General features: G+C 43.5%; 1 protein-coding gene across 1 annotated transcript in view; it reads right to left on the reverse strand.

The window, feature by feature from the left end:
* LOC146575184 (protein FAM83C-like) overlaps positions 1–6,072 on the reverse strand; it is an 11,053-nt gene extending 4,981 nt beyond the window's left edge. Inside the window, exon 1 of the mRNA XM_085275415.1 lies at positions 5,010–6,072. Coding sequence (XP_085131541.1) covers positions 5,010–5,525 — 516 coding nt within the window. The 5' untranslated portion in view covers positions 5,526–6,072. The remainder of the gene's footprint in view (positions 1–5,009) is intronic.
* Between the last annotated feature and the right edge of the window lie 21,153 nt (positions 6,073–27,225).

Consider the following 27,225-nt stretch of genomic DNA (forward strand, 5'->3'; position numbering starts at 1 on the left):
TCCCTGCTCCGGTCACAGGCTGTAATGACCTTCGTTTTCGGTGCTTCTCTGAGTAAAATCTTGGATCCAGATCTTTCCTGTCATGTATTTTTCAGCTTAAAATTCTGAAATTCAGCTTGTGGATGAAACCCGAGATAAACCCGACTGAAACGCAAACGTGTAGATCTGTTTAAAAGTCAGCTTCTGTTTGTGCTGTGTACCAGTCGATTACTGGGGTCTTAAAGAAAACATGATGACTGATTTTTTACTGTTTCTAAGCAGATTTGAGGTCATTTGTTTAAGTTTTTAAGTCTGTTACACTCCATGACCTGTAATTTAACTGCCTCATGCTGCTTTTTGTTTTTCATGTCATTTATCTCCTAAAAGTTTCAGAGGTCAACATATGTTCAAGTTATCCATGTGATACAAGCCTGCACTCTGCACACACTCTGGGAGGGGATATCCCTAATATGGTCATCTCAGGTACCGAAGCCCCACCCTCCTGCTGTTCAGATCTTCGAGGGGCAGCCAATCAGACTGAAGTTGACTGAAACAGCTCGTTTCAGGTCGGGTCATGCAAAGCTACACCTGGCCTTAGTTTGTAGGTTTAACACACAATAATAACATGGACTGACAACCACTAGCACTTTATATAGCCTCTGTAGAAACTATCTACACCCTCACTTATCTTAACTGCACTACTGTATAGCTCTGTGTAAATAATCATTCTGTACATTCGATAATCTTTAATCCTACAACTGTTTACAACTTGCATAGTTCCCATTTCTGTATAGCTGTATATCCCAGATTCTGTAAAGTTATTTATTTCATATTCTGTATAGTTTTTCATATTTATATCCTGTTCACAGCCTGTACATAGCTTGTACTCACTACAGCCTGTACATACTTATAGTTATAGAATATTCACAACATACTTCATACCGTGTGCATTATAACATACCATAATAGACCCATTTCTGTAATATACTCACATATCTATATTATTGCTAATATTTATTGTAATATATCTATATCACTAAAGCACTTCTGGATGGATGCAAACTGCATTTCGTTGCCCTGTACCTGTGCATGTGCAATGACAATAAAGTTGAATTCTATTCTATTCTATTCTATTTAGCCCGAGATAATCAGGCTCAGGTTTTAATCTGTTCCTCAGGCTAAAACTGGAGGTCAAAGGTCATTCACAGTTACAACCCTCAATGCTATATCTGAGGAAATCAGGTCAGCTGAGTGAGTGACCTGTGAGAGACGCTAAAGGTGAGCGGGGTTAACATTTTCACTCGTGGGCCATCATCATGAAATTTCTCTGCTGATTACTGACGTTAGAATTATTTCTTTATGCAGGCCAAGTCTGCTCAGCTGTGGAGCAAAGGACAACTCTCTGAAGTCAACAGGGACAAACTGCTGTTTGTTTACTGCTTTGAGCCCACTGGAGGTGTTTCATTGACTGCTGTTTGAGCAAAACCAAACACTGTCGGGGGGCTCTGGGTATCTGACGCACAGCTTCAGAATTTTCTGACATTTTTTGATCTAAACAATAAAAAAAATTCCATTTAAATACAGGAAGTAAAAAGCGTTCTTGGAAAAACTGAATTTCTCAGAAGAGCACTTTTATTAAAACAACGTGCAGATTTGAGTAGAGCTCACAGATTTATGACCTATGAAAAGATAATTGCAGCTTCACAGAGTCTCCACAGCTGGATTAACCTGTTCTGTGTCCCCGGGGTAAAGCCGTGCTGCTCAGGCCCACTGATGGTGTTAAAGTGGGAGGAGCTAAAACAGCTCGTTTCAGGCTGCACAAAGGCCCAGACTAAGATACACGAGGCTTATTTCATACTGAGAATCATGCAAAGCTGCTGTAACAGAGCCCAAGGATGAAAACCTGCAGCAGGATGGGTTTGCATTAAGGCTGCACCGTGACATTTTCATTTTTTAGCTATTTAAAAACATTTATGAATCTTTTAAAGTAAATGAATAAAAATAATCTCTCACATCTTCAGATATCTTTAAAATCCAAGACATTTGATTTATTTTATTTTATGTGGGACAAAGAAAAGCTCCAGATCTTGTCAGAAGGTGCAATAATCACAAAAACCTGTAGATAATCCTATTTGTATCAGCTGATCAACTAATCAATAATCCATTTAACTCCAGTTTGAGTTAGATTGTGTCTGAAGAATTCACTGTAAGCTTATGTAATAGTATTATCATACCTTAAGTTTTGCAATATTATGATATTTTGTTTGTAAGGTGATGTAATGAGATTACAATGTTTGACTGGTAGTAAATCGTTAGTAAAACTGGTAATGACTTTTATCTGACCCAGCTGAACACATGCATCTGCCTTTAATGAGCTGCTGTCATTGAAACAGAGGGACTCCGGGGGTCCGGGCCCCGGGGCCGCTGCACACTCTGCTTTAACTTAAATTAATAATGAAGACTGCTGCGCTGCTCACCTGCAGGCCGGATGCTGCAGGATGGTTTTACTCTGAGCCAGGCCTGCGTCCTGATTCACTTCATTTGCATTTAGGTTTATCTGTCACTAAATTAAGGAGGTCAAAGTTCAGTTACTCTCCTAATATGCTGAAATGAAGCGAAAAGAGCCGTTGGAGGAACAAACGTGCAGCTCTGAGAGCAGCTGTTTGTCTGCTGCATCAACCAACTGACGAAATGCATCCAGAGTGTCATTTGATCTGAAACCCGCTGAGTCGGCACAGACGTGTGGGAAAGAGGTCGGCGTCTGAGAGAAAACAGCTTCTCCTGCACGGACGCACAGACTGGTCAGGTTCATGTAAAAAAACGCCTCACATTAAACACGTCTATTTATACACACAGGAGGAGGAAGTGACTCACACGCAGCGCGTGCCCGACTTTCTGCCAACAAACCTACGGAGCTTCTCATTTGACTGTTACGTGATCGCTGATCGGGAGACGACGTGCAAAACGCTCCGAATGTAAAGTTACAGAAAGTCTGAGAAGCGGCGGAAAACTTGGTTTAAGGGTCTTTGATCTGTCGCCTCGTGGTTGTTTTTGTGGAGGTCACGAATACAGCAAAGAGGTCGGGGGCGCCGGGGGGGTCAGCGGGCGCCGTGCGGGGTCAGAGTCTCTGTTTAAAAAGAAGCTTTACACTAGACGAAGAAATACCAACAAACAGATGCCAAAACTAAGCGATGGAAACCTGCTACCCCACACACACACACACACACACACACACACACACACACACACACACACACACACACACACACACACACACACCATCTGCAAAGAGACAAGAGAAACAAAAAAGGAGAAAAAGGCTGCAGCGTCAGTGCAAGATTATAAAAGCTACATAATGAATAAAAAACAGCTACTCGACAAGGAAAAGTACTGCAGACCAACACAAAGGTTCAAGAGTAACACAAACCTGTCTCACATGCCTCAAACACAAAAGACGACTTTAAAAGAGACTCAAAGTCAGCGAGAACGAAGAAAATGATGCAAATGTTAAACAGACACAAAAGATGGAAACTACACCGCAGTGTGTGTGTGTGTGTGTGTGTGTGTGTGTGTGTGTGTGTGTGTGTGTGTGTGTGTGTGTGTGTGTGTGTGTGTGTGTGAGAGAGAGCTCGGGGGTTTGTTCCTAAACAGCGGGCAGTGTGACAGCCAGCCCTCTGCTCCCTGGACCTCGAGCAGCCGGCCTCGAGCTCACAAGCTGATAAGAAGAGATCAAAGATGGCGGGCGGGCCCTGGCCTGCTCGCGCTGTTTGTAAGCAAGCCGGGTGAAAAATGCTCCAGGGACGGATCCACGCGGTGAGCTGCACCTCTGTTACTCCAAATGAAGACTTTGTCCTGGTTTCGAGCCTCCACACTCGTGCGTCATCATTAAAAGGACAAAAATGGACAAAAGTGCAAAGATTTTTTCCATTTCTCGACTTCAGCTGCCAAACGACGTGTCAACAGCAGCGTCTCAGCCTCAGTGTTATTACCGTGTTGAGCAGCGACTGTAACGTTTGATCTAATCTCAGCTTCAAGAGGAAATTCAGCCTGACTTTAGTCAGTTATAATGATTTCCCTTTGTTCATTTGACTGTATTCAGGCTTCATTTCCTTCTTTGTTATCATCTCTTTGAAGCCGTTTCACTGGTCGCATTATTGGCACGTAGCACTTGTGTTGACTCCGTCTGTGCGCAGCACTTAAAGCTGCTCTGATCAGCCTGAAACGTGCAGCACAGCTCAGGCTTACAGACAGCGCTACACTGGGAGTAATAATGGGCAGAATATGTCTTTGAGCGCAGAGCTGCTCCACACACAGAGTGAGGTCACTGATCCCAGCTGCTGACAGACGACTGTGTTTACACAGTGCGCCACAAACTGGTCTAACATGCAGAGAGCGACATGCTTTGGATCACACTAAACATTTAGCTGCAGTAACTCAGCTTTAAAAAAAAATCATTTTGCACATAGTTTACACTTGAATATGTTTCCAGCTCTCCACATCTGAAGCTTTTATTTTGTCCTGTCTGATGTTTTCACAGGTTTGAGGTGGACACAAAGTGACTGCTGAGAACTTGGTTGGACTTTATTTATAAGAAGCTTTTTCACAGTGTGTTATGAACCCCAACGAGAAAGCTGCTGCTTTGTTTCTGTGACTTATGTCAAAGGTCACCAGGATAAACTCTCCTGGTCCAGCTGCAGCTTTCAGTCTGAAAAATGCAGCTTTTGAGACAAAATCATTTCCAGCTTTTCTCTAAAGAATAAGAATAAATAATCCGAGTTTACAGATGTGTGACTGGACTGTGGGAGACTATAAGAGCACAAATATTCAGACCACTGTGAGAACAAAGCACACACTCATCAATAATACAGTCTGAGCTTTGACCTCTGCTCTGCCGTGACTGACCGATCAGCTGCTGGCTGCTTTCAGGAATAATCGACTAATCGATGCAAAGCGGCCTCCTGTTTCAGGCTGTTTAATAAAAGATCGCAGACAGAGATGATTCTGTTTCCGGTCCCTCAGAGCGCTCTTACCTTCTTGGCCTTGTTGATCAGGGACCTGATGAGGTCTTTGATGTTGTGGCTTTTGTCTCTCTGGAAGTAGATCTGAGTCTCCGACGGTCCGTATCTCGTCGGTGTGTCCGGCCAGCCGAGCTCCAGCATCGGCGGCTCCTCGTCGGACATCATGGGGAAGTAAGTTCCAGAAGTTAGCTCGGACACGGCGTCCCCGTCCCCGAAGTCCCGGTCCCCGGGCCCTACGCCGTTGCTGTCGGAGCCGCCGCACGTCTTGCTGGCCGCATGCTGCGTGATGTAGTGGATCTCCAGCGGGGAGAGGAAGTTCACCTCCCGCTCCTCGGTCAGCACCTTGCGGTACTCCTTCTCCCCGTGCTCCAGCAGTGCGTCCGTGGCCAGCCGGGCCGCCTCGTTGTGGCTCAGCTCCAGCGTGGAGCCCTGCCGCCACGGGTTCTTCACCTCCTCCAGGCGGGTGGCGAGCTTGCCCAGCGGCTTCCTGCCGTTAGAGGCCGGCCTCAGGCCCTCGGAGCTGATCATGGTGCTGCTGCGGTCAGCAGGTGCGGGATTAGGCGGGTACACCGGGTCTCTGACCCCCCCTCCCCCGGGATTTGAATAGAGAAATAAGGTGCGCGGGGAGGTCGGGGCAGGAACTACCTGCTGCTCTGCTCCGGGAACATTGAAGAAAATCCCAAAGTGCGGATTATGTGAGACCACAGCGGGCAGTAATCCGCCCCGGCAGGAGGCTGCAGCCCTCCGCTTAATCACTCACAGAGTCCTGGGAGTTAAAGGCGCAGTTCAGTCCTTCTCTGAACAGTCCGAGCCCGCAGCAGCTGCTGTGTCTGCTGCGCCCTGACGCTCCTAATGGTCCCCCCTTCTCTGGTTCCCGGTGCGCTGAGCAGGATGTGAAGTCCCAAGAGCCTCTTCAGCGCAACGGCCGCCTCCTCTCCCTCAGCCCGTGTGTGTCCGTGTGTGTGTGAGAGAGACAAAGTGTGTGTGTGTGTCAGTGTCAGGTGTGCAGCTTCTGTTCACCTGGCTCTACCTGTCCCGTCCCCGATCTCGGACGTGGACAAGCACCTCCCATCATTCCCGTTGTCAAGCCAACCGACTCACAATAGGTAACCCACCCCTTTGAGAGGACTTTCAAAATAAAGCTCCAAGAGAAAGCGGGAGAGAGAGAGAGCGAGAGAGCGCTGCAAATAAGTAGTTTAGTAAATTAACAAAACAGTAATATATATACGCGTGAAAACGATTACACTGAAACACAGCTACAACAAACATTTGAAAATAAATGTTAAAATAAAAAGATGTGATATAAATTGACATACAGACCAAAGCAATAATGAAAAAAAACTTTTTCTCATTGATATCATCTTAAATGTATCAATATAATGGGACAGAGCTACATATATGATGTATATGGGAAAAATCTGTTATAACAGATAACCGCAATAAATGATAGAAAACCTAAAAGTGATTGATATAAAAGATAAATGAGGAAAAAAGTCTAAAAAGATTCACATGAGCTAAAATTTATGGATAAAAGTAACATTAAAAAGTGATATATCAGTCTTACAGTGGACATAAATCTTCTGAAATAAAGCTAAAAGTCATATAAAAAGTGAAATGCTATTTGATATAAAAGTTGAAACACATATTTAAACAGTTGGAATAATGCTCGGATGGTTGGATCTCAGTTTCAATCCACATTGAATTCACTTTGAGCGCTTATATATTGCGTTTCTGTGCTTTTATTTTGAAGGGGACATTTCCCTCATAGTGTATCTCCCTGATAACCGCGCTAATTTTGTCCCTGTGATGTGGCTTTAGCTTCTTTTTGTTAGCAGGAGTTTAAATAAAGTTTCCCAGCAGCCAGTTGATTTCCTTCACGGTGGAAAGCTTCATCCTCTGGTGTGGGAAGTGCACACCTCTTAGAGGAAATATTGTTTTCTCTCAGTCTCACAACTGATGTGTGAAATGGAAAACGCTCCCCTGAGACTCCAGCCCAGGTAGCTGCTGCATGAAAGCTGAAACTCCAATTCACCTGAAAGCTCACACAGGTCCCTGCAGACTTTTACCTTCTGCAGAGTGCACAATAAACATGACATGTGATGATTTACGGGAGGGCATCGGTCTGATTATGTGTACTTTACAGCAGCGGTCCCCAACCTTTTTTGCGCCATGGACTGGTTTGTGCCCAGCAATATTTTCACGGACCGGCCTTTAAGGTGTCGCGGATAAATACAACAAAATAAAACCAGTACCGGTACCGAAAAAAAGAAGATTTATTCATAACACACGTGAGAAGACCCAGGAAAACCGAGTTAACGATAAAAACGATAACAAAATAACGCTGAAAACTGATAAAAACCCTGACAACCAAACATTTCACACCTGAGCCTCAACTCTCGCGGCCCGGTACCAAACGACTCACGGACCAGTACTGGTCCAAGGCCCGGGGGTTGGGGACCGCTGCTTTACAGCACGATGTATGCACAAACTGATAGGATGAAAGCCTCAAGTACCCAAAGCTGCAGTTCCTCTGACGTCCAGCAGAGGCTCCAGCAGTGAGTCAGTCCCCATGTTACACATTTACAGCAGAAATAAACATGTTTACAGCCAGATGCACAAACAGTTTGGGCTCTGCAGATAACGCCCCCTTCAAAACAACAGTTTTTAAGTGTTATAAAGGGGCGTGGCCTCTTTAACTGACAGGTGGCCTTAGCTGCTAGCTGTGTGCTAGGTTTCAGCTCAGCTAACTGGAGTCCCTGAACCCCACCTGTGGATTGTGTTTGTCCTTTTAGAAGCAGTTATTTCGAAGCCTCTTTCTATTTTATTTCAGTCATAACAAAAAAATAAATAAAATGCATGTATAGAATCACTAGAACATGTTTTTTACAGTCACTCCAAGTGATCTGCAGTTGCTTTATGTCATTTTGAGGACATTTCTGTCATTTTGTGGAGATTTTGTTATTAATTGTGCAGCTGTTCCGTTTCTGTGGGTGTTGCAAGGAACTAATCCTTATTTTAAATGACTCTTCTTTTCCCTGTGATTTGGTTATAAAGTTTTAAGATTTTATTTAACCCTTTGAAGTCATTTTGGTTTTTAAGCACAATACTTCCTGTGATTTCATTTCCCATTACAAACATTTTTAAGTTGTTAAAAACAAATAGAAAATGTGTTGTGTGGAGAACGATTGACAGATGTAACAAAAGAAACAAAAAGTTGAGAACAAGGAAATGATTTCTCTAGAAGGTCACGGTCCTTCCAGAGAACTGAGCGGCAGTCTTTGGGTATCGTGTTACTTTTGAAAAATTCATCAGAAATTAAAGCGAATTACCTGCAGGAAAGGAGGCAGGAAAGGAGGCAGGAAAGGAGACGTCATTTTATTCATTCTGACAGGCTACATCCATCTTTTGACTACAGTTTGTGATTATAAACACACCTGGTACCCAGGTAGCTGCGTCCTCACATCCCTTATAGGAGCTTTGTGTCTTAACAAAGGCACAATCATCTTTGAACATGTGAAGATGGCATCTATATGTTATCTGATGTGATTTTTCATGATTTCACTGAAAACAGCAGAGGAGGAATCAAACACTTCACTTTAATGCTGCTGGTCTACATCATTTATCTTTTTAGTCATTTCAAATCTGATTCTGTGATTTTGTTGGTAGTTTTTTGTGTAATTTTGCTCATTTTTGTTACTTTGTTGTTTATCTTTTACAGTTTTCATTATGAGCGTTTCTGTGTTTTTCTAAATGTGCGATCTTTGTGTTGTTTTTTTTGTTGTTTCATGAAAATTTGTGTCTGGAAGGTTGATGCTCTGCTTCTCTGTGATGTGATCTGCATCTCCTACTTTGTTGTTCTGAGACTCTTTGTTGTTGCTTTCCATCTCTGTATTGTTGCTTTGTGTCATTTAACAGAGTTTTGCATTATTTTTATACTTTCATTGAACATTCTGGAGTAAATTTGATCTCATTTTAATGACTCGTTTCATCATTTTATCCTTTGTTTTGAGGGTGCTCTAAAAATAAAAAAATACCTGTGTGAGGAAGGATTGAGAGACGTGACAGAGCAAACTGAAAGCTGACACAATAACTTTAGTTTCATTATAACTTTACGTATTTCCAGAGAAGTGAGCAGCAGTGTTTGCATACCGTGTTTCTCTTTAGAAAATTCATCAGGTATGTGATTTCTGAAACGAAGCGAGTTCCTGTCAGGACGTCGGAGCACAATGAGGGCTCACCTGTGACTCTGCTCCCCTGGGCAACGGGACATGAAATGATGAATGGATCAGGTTTAATAAAAGCGTATTTTTCTGCCATAATGGGGTCAAACAGTCGCTGTGCGCTCACGTTTCTTTATCACAGAGAAGAAAGAAAGCTTTTACAACCACCTGCACAAATGACTCAGTCTGTATCCGCGACTGGACGTAAACATCCGTGAGGAAGGCCCCCGTGACTTCATGTTTGCCCAACTAGGAGGTGAAGATACTCAAACCAAACATCAGCGTGAGGCCCGAGGTTCTGTTTGACATCATCTCTCTGCACCATTTGAATAAGTAAATACGCTGCTGCTTTGTACAGACTAACACTGGCTGATTTGCATGCAGTCTGTCCAGGTCATGAGACAGGTGGAGAAAAAAGCCAAACTGGGCCGACAGGTTAGCCTGGAGAGAAAAGATGTATTAACCGCAGTGTGAGGCGGCTCAGTCATAAACCTGAAGCTGGCACTCTGCCTGCAGGCTGTGAAAGTAGGCCACAGCCCGGTTTCAGTGCAACAGAAGGAGCTCTGTTCAAACCTGAGTTCCAAACTTTATCTTCTCTTTGAGCTCATTCAGACGTTCAGTCAAATTATGTCAAGTTAAGACTGAGTTTTTGATGTTTTCTTGACCTCTTTATTATAAGCTCAAAGCTGACCTTTGGTCTGAGCTTCACATCAGACAAAGGTCAGTGCAAAGGTCAGACGAGCAGACGAACCCTCTGTGTGCTGGATGGGTTCATCGCGCGGATCAACACATCACCTTCCTGTCACTTATTTTTTAAAAAGTAAGAAATTATGAATTTTTGCCATCGGAAACAAAACTCTCGTTAGACGCACCTGTTTACACACAGTCACCTCATGACTCAGGTGAGTCAGCAGGGAAGTCGCTGTGCCTGAGTCACAGTAAAGTCCAGAAATCATAATGGAAACAAGTTGGAGGCTCACATGTTTTATGAACGTTAGGCTGAAACCACTGAGTCACAGGCGCTGAGAGGTCGGCACCGGCCTCGGCAGCTAAATAGGGAAAAAAAAAAAATGGAACGATGTGACAAACATTACCAGCCGAGCAGCAGAGGAAGTGGAAGGACTGGCTTCCAGTAACATAAAGCACACATCAACACATTTTCACGAGTACAGTATCTTTATTAGTGATACGTTCGTGAATCAGCAGTCAGGTTTTTCTTCTTTATTGTGCTGATTGAAGATACGAAAAGTTATCACATGAAAAAAGAAAACGAAAATCTAATTTCCAAAAACATTTCCTTTTATCCACACGCCAACTCAACGTTCAAGGTTATTTGTTTGTTTTGAAACACAAGTTCATAAAAAATTGGAAACAACAATTAAAGCAACAGTTGCAAAAAAACAAAATGAATATAGAAACAATTATATCAGGTAAACAAAAAGTGACTGAAAATAAGAAAAAGCTGTCAGAAAAACAAAAAAATAAACGTATAAAATTGAGCAACTTTAATCAAACCTCCTTTAACGCGCATCAGGCCACGTGGCTGCTCGTTCATTTGAGTCAGTAGGATGATGACTTGGTGAAGTTCTTCCACAGAAATCAGTTTTAACAAAAAACTTCAAATTCTGAGAAAATCTGAATGTTGGAAAAAAAAGTAACAATTTGAATTTTGAAAGTACACAGGATTAAAGAGTCCATTAAAACAAACAGATGGAAACCAAGAGTGCGTCTCTGTGGACTGAACCTTACACGAGATGCTGGTAACTCTGGGATCGAGTTCCTTGTAACGAGGAATAAATGTGATTATTTCCTCAATAAATTCACTGAACTTTCAGTTTGCTTAGAAAAAGAACAAAAGAAAAAATAAGAAATGTTTTCAAAATGAAATCAAAGAGTGACGTGTGATTCACCGTCCTCACAAACCCAGGAGCAGCTGTGTGGTATGTAAAGCAGCCATAGATGAATCTTGTGTGACGCTGCTGAACGACTTCTGTGACCTTTAAACTTTTAGCTGGCAGTGACTCACAACCTCTCCAGACATTTACCTGTAAAGGAAGGTTTGCATGCCTATTTGCTGGCGTTACGCAGACGCGCATGTGTGGTGATAAGCTCGGTGAGCGACAAGAGCATTTTTACTCTGCCACACTTTGATGGCTCATCTTTATTGTTGTGCCAGCAGCTGTTGCTCGTCCTCTTAAACGGACACCAGGTGAACCTGTCCTACCAGCTCAATAAGAAAACACATTCCACAGAAGTCAGCTGGTTCCCGGACATCATATTGTTTTTATTAACTTCAGGAAACTATGAAATTACCTGTGAACGCTTACCTCATTTCCAGCTCCACAGTGTTCTTCCTGGACTCAGTTTAGCTCCTCCCCCTTACACCAACATTACATTGTTAAGAAGCTACGAACAATTACAACAATTAAACAAATAATGTCAATAATAATTAATTTGTAATCTACCGTTTACAATATGTTACGGCCAAACAGACCAATCACAGTTACTGAGGAGCAACAAAGAGTCAGATTTCTCAGTTTACGGCGTAGGGTCAAACTGTGAGGGTGATGCAGACCGTTTGCTTCCTTTTATGGCCACGCATGAACACTGACGTCTCATTTCTTCAGCCTTGTTCCATCTTTCAAATCACACTGCAGGTTCATTTATGTTTGTGGGTGAAATCTACACCGTGGGTACATCAAACACTTTGAGACTGTAGAAGTAACTTCAATCAACTCACAAATAGAACAGATGAGAAGAACAGAAGGAGAGTGTCACGATTAGCTTTGATAAGCAGGCAGGATGTAGGACGCAAACACGCGAGGTTAACTGAAAACAGAAGCTTTATTGCTGGACACAATACTAGATTTAAACAAAACCTAAAACAAGGAACTAGAAATAACTATGCGCATGGAGGAAACACACAGCAAAGAGGGAGTACGACGCGACAACGGACAGAGGAAAACACAGGGTTTAAATACACAAGGGAGTAATGAGGGACTAGGAAACACGAGGGAAACACAGCTGGGACTAATCTGACCAGACGAGAGCGGGAGCAAAACGAACACAGGACAAGGAACTATCAAAATAAAACAGGAAACAGAAGACAGGCACTTGACAAGAAGACGCAGGAGATGAACGAACACGGAGGCGAGGGTGACTCGACAAGAAACGAGGAACACAAGAACAGCCCACAGAGACTAAACACAGGCTGTGATAAACACTAAGGGAGCACTGTGACAGAGGAGCTACACAAGGCTGCAAGCTTAAAGTCAAGGAGGCAACAAACAGATGATCTGAAGTAGAGCAAAGACCACAGCTCCACACTCAGGAGGGACTGCAAAACGAGACGCAGGTGGAAACATTTGGAGCGGCACAGACACAAAGTAACCACAAATGAGATTAACAGGATGTAACTTTCATTAAACAGAAAACTTACCAGGTCTCTGGAGAACTTCAAGACATGTTGAAGAGGTCGTTGAGCCATTTAAATCAGCTGTGCTGGATCAAGGACACATCTAAAACCTGCCGGACCTCAAGGCCTGGAGTTGGACACTCCTGGAGGAATGTTTCTACCATCAAAGCGTCTAACGGAAAAAGGAGGCCTGACACAGAACCGTTTTATCAGTTTTAATAAAGCGCTTAATGTGAGCTTAAGGCATTTGAAGCCCAAAACAATAAGAACAGACTGAACTCCGCATATCAGGTTTTTAGAGCGTATTCTTGAATGTCTGAGGTGCAGCTCCTCTTTGTGCTCACGTCACTTCGAATGAAAGTTAAATTCTGGGAACTGCTGCGTCTGCACAATTTCTCTGGTTGTACAAAGAGCTGCAGGCAAAACAGACAGAAGCTGCAGCTAATGCTCAGCACAGGTGAGAGACGTTTGTGCTGGCTGAAAACACACATGTGCATTATAACAACACATTTGGAAAGCATGATGGAAGATGTTTCATCAAAGTACTCTGCAGAATGTCTAAATCTCATGATTTTTATATTTGAATAAAGTGCTGCTGCCTGTGGAGTCGTGAGCCCGACTATTTCCAGGAATCTTATCATCGCAGTTTCCAGTTTTTATGCAAACCTGAACCACACGGCGTTGTCACTGTCCTCGTCTTTCCCGTGTATTTCTAAAAATATGTTATTCTAAATAAATGTACACGGACACAAAGAGGCATCCACTAAAGTATTTCCAGTATGTTATGCTATTCATACTTTACAGATTTAGACCATTTTTCTTTCTTTAGATTAACTTTATAAATAGAAAATCTGTGATGGATCAATGCAGCTTAAAGGACCAGGTAGAGGAGACCTTTTCTTTTTTTCTTCCTGTTCTAGCTCCTGAGTTTTGATTCTCGGACTTTTACTCTGCCTTTAAACATATGATTTAAACCTTAGACTGTATATCAAAGATGGATATAGACAATATGACATCATCCATTTTTTTTCAAATTTGACCCTCTTGGCTCCCCCAATGTTGGTTTTTCACGAGATGCTCAAGTTATTAGCTAGCTAGCTAACTTCCCAGAGTTTAAGTCACCAAAACTGGAGCTCAGGCTTGTTGTCTGTTGGCACGGTTACCTGCTCAGCAGCCATATTATTGGTCAGATATGTGCATTTAAATTAGACTATTGTTACTGAAGAGGGAAAAACTGTGTTTTTGTATCAGGCTGTAGACATGTAAACTGTAAAGCAGTAAATGTTCCTCCTCAGGTTTGCATCACCAGCATATCTATGAAACCCCGAATGAGACGTTCGCTAACATCCCTCCACATTGTTTTAATGTTCCTGTCTCTATATTATCACTATCACATTATCACCACACAACCTTTGACGAGCTGGAAGAGCTTCAGTGTCGTCTGTCTGAAAAGTACTTTATCTAAATCATTGAACTGGCTTCCTGAATCTGAAGATCCCGACTTTTCATAACAAAGTTGAAGATGCTTCCTAAAAACGGATTCCTGGGAATTTTAAACTGGTCTTCTTCTTTAGTCAGTTTGAAATAGACACTTTGCAGGAGCGACACTAGAGCAGCGTCCTCGGCACAATTCAGTCCACAGGATGCAACGTTTAACGTTCCACTCTAAACAGACCTTTCACTGTGTAACTACTATGCTAACACGCTAACAGCTTCACATCCTCGCCACAATAATTGAAGTTATTACTTAAACACACACACACACGGTGTGGTGTAACCAGAATCTGCTGTGAGAAGCAGGAATTCTTTTGGAAAACTGAGTGTTGATGTTGCAGTGCAGGTACGAGGGATCCTCACAAACCTTTGCACCAAAAGGAAAACTCCCAGACGTCACGCTGGAGTCAGAGTTACATAAAGAAAAGACCGAGGCAGCGACTCTGACACTGTGGCTGAGACAGCGTGAGCATGAGAGTGAAACACTGAGGCAGGAACAATGTGGACGTGAAGGCGGCTCTTCCAAAGCTCTTTGTTAGAAACAGACTGGGCAACATTTCAGAGGGATTAGAGATTTATTAACAATCACGTCTCTTATCCTTTAAACACACACCTCCGGATGATGTAACGCCCATTAATTCATGCGTTTTGTCTAATTAATAGTTAATAGTTTTTCTATAATCAGTTTGTTTTTGACATTGTTTCAAAAAAACATAAAAACTTTGTTTTTTATGTTTTCATCTCAGCGTTCAGAGCATTAGCTAGCATACAACACCATGTAGTGTGTTCCACTTTGACCTGGTGGTGGCAGTGTTGTCTAAACAAGATGAAGCCCAAACCCAGGAGCCTGTTTATTCTAGATTATTGGAGTATTTGGTGGCGAGCGCAGCAGCATCTTCTGTGAAGATGAAGATGTAGCTGAGAATGTGTGAAGCCAGATAATCTCTCAAATTTTCTCGAGAAAGTTTTCAGGAGGCGGAGCCGTGACTTCCAGAGGCTGATGGGAGCTCTTGTTGTATACGCCCTGGGTCTCTCGGTTGCCTCTAACGACCTGCGGACAGATTTCTGTGGGTCAAAGTTTCTGAAAATCCAAAGGATGTGAGACTAAAGCTCACTCCAGTGTCTCAGAGCCTCACCTCTGCTCCAGAGTTTACATCCGCTGTCATTTCCGCCGGTCTCGCGCCTCTCAATTTTTGTAACCTGAACATTGTGCTGCCGACACCACGGCGTGGTTGTGTGCGTGATTCTGTTGGTTTTACCGCCGTTTTAATGACATATCAGCACAGAAGCTCACAGAGTCGCAGATGTCACAGAGAGAGATGCTGCAGCATTTTGAAAAGACCAGACTTTGTGAAAAAAACATGAAAGAAATCTGCAAGTTTGACTTCTTCTTTTGTATAACTGCTGATGTGTTGGCATTGTCTGAGTGGCGACACCTATGGTTCAGGAGAATGTTGCAGCGAGCATAAATGGATGTGGGTGTTGATAACGTAGCAATCAATCCAGTCCCACGGTGGGGCTTTAAGGCTGACATCCAAACACCTGACGGGGTTTAAACCTGTGTTCCTGTTCTTTTCATCATGACCACTGGTCAGGGTTGGAACATTAAACAGGTAAATGTTTAACGTTCAACTGTTAAAGAACTCTACCCAAACCAAGAGAGAGCAGTCCACAGTTTCCTCCCCTGGAAGCACAGCCTCAGACTTGGAGGTACTCAAATAAAAAGTCTCTTATATGTAATGAAGTCCTTACAGTCAGCATCAGCAGGGCACTCGATTCATGGAGAGATCCGACCCCGTGAACTCTTTACTGAGGCTAGAGTTAGCCAGCTGTCACACACAGCCATGTCGAGGGCTGGTCTGTTAACTTATCTGAACGTTTTTATATTTACTAACTTTATCAGCTAACGGTACAAACTAACCATCACCAGCTCAGAGTCTCAGACAAACATCAGAAATCTGAAATATCATCAATAACAGACGGATTTCCTGCTGCTGAGCTTTTCAGTGGGCAGTAATGAACGCCGCGTCTTCCTCTTTAGTTCAGAGAGGCTATATGAGGAAATATTCTTACAGTAATTTGCTGGCTGTCAGTGCTGAAGCAGAGGGAGGGGGGGTTCACACACTCCCTCATTCACACTCATTTGGGAACAGCCATTAACACCCACAGTGTGCGTTCGCAGCGACGTTCGTGTGCTGCTTCGTTCCACCACACAGGCAGAGTTCCTGCACTGTGCATAACACAGAATCACTGATGATCGTTGCATAATAACAGACAGTTTAAGTGTTTTAATCAGCTCAGGTTGTGACGTTCACAAACTGGACTTGTATCTAGTGGCAACGATACTATTTGCCAATAAAAGCAGTGCTTTGTGTGATAACTAACACCTCGATGTCTAAAGGAAATTCTGAGGTGTCAAGTTTAACCCTTCTGTTTTTCTGACAGAGGTTGGTCTCATGTCTGTGTAAACCTCCCACTCGCTCTTTTTTCAAACAGTCCAAAAAGTTTCTTTTTTATTTCACTTTAAACATAAAGCTTTAAGTAATCGAGAGAGCGAGTTACAAAATGACTGTCCTGAGCTTTTTTAAAGGCCGGAGACTTTCCCTTAAAGGCTATAACTATCTATTGTTCTTAGTTTCAGAATGATTTATTAACAGGTGAGTTTTCTGAGCATTTTCAAACAAGAGGCAGCGCCAAGTGGAAAAAAAAATGTTCCAAAACCTGCAGTTCCCCAAATATCCACCAGAGGCTGCAGGCTCCTGCAGTGAGTCAGTCCTCATAAGCTGTGTCCCAAAACCTAGGCCGCATCCCTCAGAGGACCCGGCCTTCGTGGTCTACATGGGTCAGGTCCTTCGAAGACTGGGAAGGCCGGAAGTGAGCAGCTGTGAAATGGGACGGTCTAGCCTTCAGATTCGCGTCACCGCTGTCTCTGTTGAGTTTAATAAACTCAGCCGTCTGCTCCTTGCTATCTAAAATATATCAGGACACTGGAGTAAATTCTAGACCATCTCACACTTCTGTTTAGTCAGTTTTCTTCAGCTGTGTGAAAACCCTGGAGGAACCCACCCGAGGGATTAATAAAGTTTTATTTTATCTAATCGAATCTAAACTATTAACTTTGATCTCAGCCAAACCGATTTGCTCCGGTTTTGTGAGTAAAGTTATCTAAGTGACTTGTATATCATGTTTAACCTGAGTATCAAAAGACCACAGGGGTCTGAAAGTGATGTGACGGGAGTTCCCTGTTCTCGGCGGCTCTAGTGACCCTCGAACCCCCGGCTAGCTATCGAGCTGGTGGGTAACAGGGATGATCTGATATCGTCGTGTTGGTGTTGTTCCCAGATCATCATGAAAATGTTGTTCCAGGTTCAACATTGCAAGTGACCAATTACACTGTTGTGACGTTATTCTTTTGCGCGCCAAGCCATTCGTGCATTTATGAAATTCCAGTGTTGCAAGGACAATATCAGTTCTGCTTACCGTTTATTAAAGGGTTAGGGTTAGGGTCAAGGTCAGGGTCCGTTGATCGGCGGACAGAGGCGGTTTCTCGCAGCTTAAGTACAGTTTTTTGTTTTACGCCGGTTTTTCACGAAGTCGCAAAAGTATGACGTCACAACATTTAGATGTGCAACGATACACAAAATTCATTGTTCGGTTCGGTTCTGGGGCAGCACGGTGGTTAGCACTGTTGCCGCACAGCAAGAAGGTCCTGAGTTCAATTCCACCATCAGGCCGGGGTCTTTCTGTGTGGAGTTTGCATGTTCTCCCCGTGTTTGCGTGGGTTCTCTCCGGGTACTCCGGCTTCCTCCCACCGTCCAAAGACATGCAGCTTGTGGGGATAGGTTAATTGATTAATCCAAATTGTCACTAGGTGTGAATGTGCGAGTGAGTGTGAGTGGTTGTCTGTCCCTGTGTGTTGGCCCTGCGACAGACTGGCGACCTGTCCAGGGCGTACCCCGCCTTTCGCCCTATGACAGCTGGGATAGGCTCCCGCGACCCTGAAAAGGATAAGCGAATGGATGGATGGATGGTTCGGTTCAATACTTTGGTGTCACGGTTCGATATTTTTTCGATACAAAAAAATGTTCATGCTTTTTTAATTTGTCATTTATTAAAATTATAAATATATATTTTAACTATACTATACGCTTCTTCTGGGCTATATTCTCAGCAGCATATTAAACATATCAGGTCCTCATAAGGAGAATCCTGTGCTAACGGCTGTCTAAATGACTCGGGTAAAGTTTGTAGCATGCGTGCTTGTTCTTTTTGTCTGCTTCCACTTGTCTTTGCACTAGGATGATGTCGGTGTAAATGTGCAGTCATATTCGTTGTGTTCCCACTAGTGCTGTCAGCGTTAATCTGAAATGACGTTAACGCCACAACACGGCAAATCTTCGTTAACGAGCTATCGCAGATCGCCCCGTGCATGGGGCTGGACGGCGTCAACACGTTAATGAGCTAACTGCGCTAACGCACTAGTTCCCACCCATGTAATTGAGCATTGCGTGGCACATCCAACATACTGTTTTACTTTAGTCCATGACGCGCTTACCTTCAGGGTCATACGTCACATGAACACCAAAATAGTTCCAAACGCCAGATCTGAATAAGGTGGGGGAGGTTCAATTTGCCATGTTGCAACGAGCTTAGCTTCTGTCTTGCTAGCTTGCGCTGTGCTCAGTGGATCTGCGCTCGACAGTGCAGCCTAGGCGGATAAGTCGAACGCAGATCCACTGAGCTCTCAACACAGACAGCATCGTCAGAAGAAAAGTTGATAAAATAAATTAAAAATTTTGTATTGTTTGATACATATGCGTACCGAACCGAAAGCACTGTATCGAACGGTTCAATATCGATACGAGTATCGTTGCACCCCTAACAACATTGTGATTGGTCACTTGCAATGTTGATCCTGGAACAACATTTAGTATGATGATCTGGGAACAACACCAACACGACGATATCAGATCGTGTTGGGTAGATAACAGACGTCTCCAAAAACATCAGAGCACTTTTGCAAATATGTGATGTCTTGATAAACCGAGCAGATATTTGAAGTTTACACAGCTACATTCTTGCCTGAAAATATCTTAAAAGTTTATTTTGTGACCCAGAAAGAGTAATAAGAGTAATATTCAAATTAAGTAGCTGCTTCCTAGGAATTCCACGCTATGAATTCTGGGATAGATTGGGCCACGAAGGACACACCCGACCCATCCTTCAAATTCGGGGAAATGAAGGACGCATTTGTCAGCTGCGTTTGGAGTAGCTTTTGAATTGGCTGTGACGTAATCGGTCTACAAATGCGGCCTTTGAAGGATGCAGCTGAGGTTTTAGGACACAGGTATAGACTCCCCTGTTAAAATGCATTAAAAGTTTAATGTAGGAGGATGAATTTTTTGATCCACATGGATACTGAAGTTAGGGGTGTGGCCACTTTCACCAACAGGTGTCTGTACACAGGAAGCAGGAAGTGATGTCAGCTGGGCTTCCCTCCAGGACTTCAGCTCATTAAACTCACCCTCTCTGCTGTGTTGGCACCGTTTGGAGCACGTTTAATGGAATCTTTACTAAAATGATGAGACTCTAGCATTTTATTTCATCAACAGGCTGTTAGCTGAAATGCTAATGTCGAGGCTTCAGTATGTCCCTCTTTATACCTGTGTATGTTTTAGTGGGACAAAGCTGCAAAAGTTTTTCAGGCTGCCTGCTGTATTTTCCATGTGAACCTGGGAAGACGAGGAACCCGAGAACACAGGAAGTACATCAGCACGTGAGCTCTTTCCCCAACATGTCAGCTCCGTCTATAATTACTAACTCTCGTTTCTGTGTGATCTTCGAGGGAATGTTCCCGGCAGAGCACCGTCAGTGTTTTACAGTGAGCGTCTCCTGCTCGAGCGCTGACAGACTTTCACAGTGTTCGTCCGCCCACAGCTCCGACACTCTGACAGAACAGCATTGATGAAAGCTCGCTGGCAGCGAAAGGTCCCAGCTCGTGCCGCAGAGTGTGAGACTCGAGCTTTGTCAAAAGACAATTTGTTCCTTGTAACAAAAGAAAAAGGCCAAAATTAAAGGTTGAAATTAAAATAAACTTCACAACAGATCCACTGTTGGGACTTCAAGTCTCAGAAGGATGGTGTGAGTAAAAGCCACAGTGACACAAGTGTCTGAAACCGAACTCATGAATAGTGCATGTTACAGTATTTCATGTAGTTATTATTCAGCTTCATAAACAAAGAAACCCAGAAACACACAATAAAAAGGAATGACAGCGACGCGACTGAAACAAAGCTGCTTTGTACACGACGCCACAAATCAAATCAAACATTTATTTTCCCAAACATTAACACCACTTTCTCTCTTACATATTATTTTACAGTTTACATTTCAAGAAAACGATATTCTTGAAATGTTTTTGTGTACTTTAGTCAGAGTCAGAGTAGTGGACAGCTCATCACCACAGTGTTGGAGACAAGTCACTGAAACCATCACCTGACTGTAAACAAGTGCTCGCTGACATGGCTGAAAAACACATCAAAATCTGCAGTTCCTCTAACGCCCAGCAGAGGCTTCAGCAGTGAGTCAGTCGCCATAGACTCCCGTTTTAAACTTGTGAAACTTTACAGCACAGAGAAACACGTTTACAGCCTGATACAAAGACTGTTTGTTTCCATACATGTGTGCATGTTAACCTCTTTATTGCAACATGTCTAGATTTTAATGTAAACAGTGTTAAAGGTGGACGTTGCAACTGTGACGTCACTCGCTGGTTGGGACGTTCTGAAACCTCGAGCTGAGCGTTCAGCGTCGATGTCTTGATGTTTTGAAACGAGCTGTTGAAGAGAAAGGAGTGGATTTAACTGTGAAAGTGGATTTTCATGAGCCAGCGAACAAACCGTGGATACAACGCCTTTCTGACCAGATGAGTCACTGAGCCTATAAACTCATCAGGAAGGTGGTCAGGGCAGACAGCTGCTTTTCCAGCTACAGATACCGCCCCCTGTGGCCATTTAAAAGATTGCAGGTGCAAGGACATAGAGAGTTTTATTGTCAATGTGCAGTTTCTTGCACAGTGAAATTGGGTAGCTGGACCAGAAAGGTGGAAAAATAAAGAGGGGAAAATATATATATGTATACATATATGTGTGAGTGAACTATATACATGTTGTATGCATAGGAAACATTGAAACAGAAACATTGTGGGGCTGTATACAAGTTATATAATAAAGAAAATAAGGGTGGAGGGGCTATGGTCATTTAGGGTGGGGATGGTGATTCCAATGAGACCAAAATATTGCACAATGTACTTGGTGCTACCTTTACTTTCAGAAGCTGTGTCTAATTTTTTTTTCATTTTATTTATTTGAATTATGGAATATTTTACCAACTTTTGGGATAAATATATTTTATATCTTGTTTTATTTGGACTTAATAAAGTTTAAACTTAGGGGTGTGGCCTCTTTGATTGATAGGTGTGTGGTGACACAGGTGGCTGTAGCTGCTAGCTGCCTTCTAGGCTTCAACTCAGCTAACTGTCCCTGAACTGTGTTTGTGCTGTTGGAGCATTTTTAATGACGTCATGTGACCAATAATATGGCTGCTGTGAGGTTACTGTACCAACAGACCGTCCAACAGACCTGAACTCCAGTTTGATGAACTGAAGGATTTTAATTGGGTGATACTGAGCACTGATCAGAAGGTATCTCTGTCTCTGTAAGGCTCCCATACAGTATCGCTAACCAAGCTAGCTAACATTATTTCGTGGCTCGAAGAAAGTTGCATGGTGAAACGAAAAAACCAACCAGACTTCAAAATGAGGACTCCAGAGCAGGAGCGTATATCCATCTTTCACATGGACAAAGCATCCTCTTTCAAAGCCACTGCCTTAGCTGGGAAATTTTAACGAGCGCGCTCTGCAGTAAACCTGAATGAGTTCTTTCTTCTGCTTTGCTTCAGCTCTCTTTCACAAAAGTCAGCCTGCTTGTTCTGACAGACAGACGGACAGACACGTGATGAGGCTGATAATAAACCTCCAAAGAAGAGACAGAGCCGGAGAGGAAGAAGTGACCTTTACATCTCAGCAGAAAGAAGAAGAAAGAGCCAGCTGATGATCCTCGTATGAGTCAGCAAACGCACTTGTGAGGTATAATCTCCGTGAACGACGGCGGGACAGAAAAGAAAGGGAAGACAGAACCGGATAAACAAGCTGAGCTCTTCATGAATACCTGTGTGTTAAAAATGTCCAGGCAGTGTTAATGTGATCACAGTAATGAAGCACTTATTAAGCTGTAAGCAAACACCCCCGTCTGACAGCTGCCACGCCAAATAAAAGATGGCGCCACGAAAGACGTGATTATGTCACTTAGCAGACGGCTGGATGAGCGCAGCCTGCAGCCCTCACCTAAATATCCAGGTGCTGATCAGAGAGATTTAGAAATGCTTCATCCGTTTTCTGCAGCTGGTGTTTGATGAATAATTAATGTTTGTGTCCAAATGCTTGAAAATAACCCCCAAATGTTCCGAGCACTAGACGGAGAGACCTGAAAGCTTTGGTGCGTTATTGAAGACTGAATATTATATTTTAAATTAAATCAACATGAACTGATCTCCACTCAGATCGCCCAGAAGATCAGAACACAGACTTCATCTGTTCATCTGTTTGGCTGCAAAACTCCTGAGTTCTTCTTTCGGTTTGTACAAGGTCAGATGGCAGCTGCGTAAATATTTAACTAAAAGCTTCAAAAATCGGACTTCACTAAGCAGCGATGACATCACGTTAGCTACTTGTGTGAACAGATCCCAGTGAGACCTGAATCACCCAGAGAACCCAGGAAACCACTGAAGGACCACTAAAGACCACAGAACCAACCGCTTACCATCCACCATGTCGCCGGCAGCTCTCGCGCAGTTTAACTGTTGAGAGACTTTTATTGTTGATGTTCCAAATGACCAAAAATGTTATTTGAACAAAGCGGTGGACAATAACTGAACCCTCGGGCCTGGAGATCAGTTAGTGACCGATTAAATGTGAATTCCCGAACAGATTGGTTGCTGAAGGTTATTTGCTGTTTCCAGGTGAAACTGCTCGTGCTAAAAGCCCTCCTGCACTTTGGTTGGTAGCAGGTTGTCACAGTTGTCCGTAGCGTGTATGGAAGACGCCGACTTGTCTGCAAACACTCGCCAACTACTCGCTGAGCGGATGGGAAACGGTGCTATGCAAACAGTGTTCACCTTCAAAGTAAAAGTTGTGTCTCTTGAAATGTGTTGGTTTCAGAATGAGGCCAGCTTTGACTTTGAAGGCAAATGTATTTTATTAAAATGTGGTCTCCTGCCATTGGTCCATTGTCAGACTGACGACTGGAATTGTATAAAACAGTCGCTGGTGGGAAGCTCTGCTGACGGGTGGTTTTCAGAAACATGACGATAAAAATAAACAAAAAGTGAAGCTTGCAGCAGGATGAAGGCACGTCACCCTGCAGACTAAATCAGGTTTAAGATACAGTAATGTGCTGTAGGTGTGATGGAGCTGGCAGGTGAGCACAAGAGAAGGTGATGCCCTGCAGGTAGGGTAGGTTAAGGCGGTGTTCTGCTGTGCACCAGCCGACCTACTTAGAAACGATAACTAACCTTTGATACACGACAAAAACATAAAAACTTCTCGGGCAGGTTCTGAATCGCTCTCTGGCCTGTTTGCTCTGTAATTATGTGGAAACGATGTAATAAGTTGGGTCAGGAATGAAAATGTTCATCAGCATGTGGCTAAAAGGGAGCAGATGTTGTAACTCTGCATGACTACAGCAGTGCAGGAATGCAAACGATTCACAACTTGTCTGAGCATCTTACGGTTTTTAGGATTTGTTTTCTCATGATAATGAAGACGGTCACTGAATTTTAGGCCGTGCAAGGTTTCCTTTCCAAACCTTTATTAAACCTGAAAGTGAAACTCTTCAGGTAAAGGATCTTTTCGCAGCTTAGCTGAGAGAACCAACCTGTTTTGAAGACGAGTGTTTATGATCTGCGGTACTTTTGCTTCGGTTCTCTAAACGTCAGAATGTTCCCACATCGGCACGCGATCTGAGGACCAACGGTTCATTTTGTTTCCCATCCTGCGACTCCTTCATGCATGCGCTGTTTGAACAAAGGGTGACGCGGAGCAGAAGCAATCCTTCGATTTCCAAAAGGCTGCGTCGCTCAGCCTGATGAAAAACGTGTTCCAGCTGCAAAAAGTGAGAAGTCTCACAAAGCGCCGGACTTGCTAACAGAAATGAAAAACGCTGGGACATCTTTTCCAAATCCGAACTCCAAAGTTTTTACTCTGTCCATTCATGTTCCATAGCTTTGAGTTGCTACATAAAAATCCATTACTTGAATTATTTGGTGTACATCGTTGTGGAGCTAAAATTATGTGTCCATTTTGCTCATCGTGCACTTTTCTGAAATAACTCACAGACTCACTGTCTGCACGGTTTTACCTGATGCAGTTGGTGAGCTCTCAGCTTCTGCGTGACACAGATGTGGGTAAGCGATTCTGTGACCCAGGATCCCAGTAATCAGACCAGTTCACGACCCAGTTCAGGTCGTCAGGTCCGGCTGGAATAAACACTTTTAGGTCTCCAAGCAAACTGGGCGACTTTTCTACTTCATACGACTCAAGTGCAGCAGAGGAAGAACAAAGTGTTGACTTGATCACAGTTTGTGATATTTAAAAGTAAGAACTGTTGACCGTCCCAGTGACAAACTGACAAAACCAGAGCCGTGGTTTCCGTTTTCACAAAGACAGGAACGTTTAAAAGAGGTTTAGGCTCAACGTTCAGCCGTGGATTCAGAGAGCAGCGTGGGTTACTCCCCGTCAATGAACCAGCTTTAGAACTCTTTATCTTTATTAGGAGCTGCAGGAGTCTGATCTTTCAGATCTTTCCAGAGGGGGAGCTGTGTCCATGTCCTCAGCACACTTTCAGAGATCAGGGTTTCCCCTCGTCTGTATATTCATGGCCGTATTCATGTAAAGAGCTCCTGTTGGTCAGTGCTCATATCACATTTCCAAAGTTTCAACTCAGGAGGTTCTGCAGCTAATCATTTTTTTCTACTCTTGGTCACAGTACAAAGTCACCGAGGGGAAATTTCCCCTATGCTGTCATGTCAGACACATGGAAACTCCGCCCTCCTGCTGTTAGTGAAGAGCAGCCAATCAGGAGAGGAGCTGGCTAAGATCCAGTATCATACAGAGCTTCTCTAATTATAACATGGAGCACAACAGTAATCCTCCTGTCTAGTCAGCTAGCACAAAGGTTACGTTAGAAACGTCATTTCTAGAGGACGGACTTTTATCTCAGCATTAAATTTTCTTCAGTGTTTTTGGAGGATTAACCTCGCTGTCCATTCATAAAGAACCAAAAAGGTCCCAGTTCTCCCAGCTTGTGTCTCAGCACAGATCAGGTTTAATCCCACCAGGACAAACACAGGAGCTCCTGCAGATCCACAGGCTCATGCGTCTCATAATGAAAATACAAATGAGCGCTCATTGAACGGAGGTGACACGAACATCTGAATGACAGCGTAGGTGGTGAAACTGAGTTTGTAGCTTCAGTTATTTGAATATTAATAATCAGGCAGAGCCCTCAGGTATTTCCACAGTGAGACACCCTGCATCAGCACGCAGGAAATTATCATCTTACATAATACACATGTGTGCAGAAACACCTTCCAGGCAGCTGCATACGTGATCGGGAAACAGCAACATGATGTCTTTGCTCCTGCTCTGTCGTCAAGTTTATTGAAAATGCAGAACACTAACAGCACACCCCGACCTGCAAAAGGACCACAGGCATAAAAACAGCACAAAGAGATGTTGAACTGCACAAAAAAAGATAGCAAGGGCTCACAAAGACATGCAGGACTCCTCGAAAGAAAACTAAAAGGATCAGAAAGATGAAGAATTATTAGAAAATGATCAAAAAGACACAAAAGTGCAACAAGCAGATCAAATCGGCCACAGGGAGGAATACAAGCAGTTCATTCTTGACTGAAATGACTCGTCCTCTTTCCTAAAGAGGACCACAAAGAAAAATAACACAAATAAAAAAGCAAAAAATAAAAAATAAACACTGCAAAACTTCCAAAACAACCCAAACAGGCATAAAACCACCAGGAGGAAATATGAAGCTGTCAGAGCGAGAATCAACACGTGAGCCACAAAACATGACAAAATGACCACAAAGAGGATAAAAACAACAAAGAGACAAATAAAACCGTTAAAGAGGAAAAACCCGCTTAGGGACCGTGAGGTCGTGTGCAGGAAAGACAGAGCCGAGGCCTCGTTGCCTCTCAGACCATCAGACTTGTGTGTGTTTGCTGTTCTCGTCTCTTTCTGGTCACTTCAGTGTGAAAGTTTCACAGGTTGGACGATGAAAACGAGGCGAGGGGATAAAAGAGCGTGAAAGAGCCGAGACGTCAGCTCGTGTGTTACTCAAAGTGAAAACAAAGACGCTTCTCTGTGACGTCTCGCCTTCTGAGGAGATGACTAAGTGACCGCTTCCTGTTTGCTGTGCCTCGTGGAGCTTTTAACGTCCCGATGAAGGTCAGAGGCGTCGCGTGCAGGCTGTAAAATCACCGAGGTGGAGACCAGCAGAGAGGGAGGATGACGTGAACGCGGCGAAAGCCAAACGTTTTCTTTTTTTGGGTCATTTTCACGTGCTGAGCTCCACACTGACTCCATCAGGCACAAAGGACACAGTGTTACACAGTCTGCACAAACTCCAGTTTACAGAGTCTCCGAGGACAACGGTCCTCGCTCTCAGCGCTGCGGGGAAAGATGAACAAAGGAATAAAAGCCTTTTGTCATCCATGAATATTTCCCAGCAACACGTGTGACAACTGATGAGACCTTTTAAACACTTATTTGTTTGTCAGGGTCCGTGTGCAAAAAATACCAATAATGAAACACACTTCTTACACACTGTGTAAGCCATGCTGGCTGAGAGGCACCAGCACAGTCCAGACTCCAGTTAGTGAAAGTGAAGCTGAGCAGTGTTGGCACACCTGTAATCAAAGCAGCCACGCCCCTAACATCAAGCCTCATTAAAATCCAAATGCCTGC

The sequence above is a fragment of the Mchenga conophoros genome, linkage group LG5 (assembly GCF_057382185.1).
Source record: "Mchenga conophoros isolate Kocher_MC1m ecotype Shallow Benthic linkage group LG5, M_conophoros_male_GT1.1, whole genome shotgun sequence".
Classification (NCBI taxonomy): Eukaryota; Metazoa; Chordata; class Actinopteri; order Cichliformes; family Cichlidae; genus Mchenga; species Mchenga conophoros.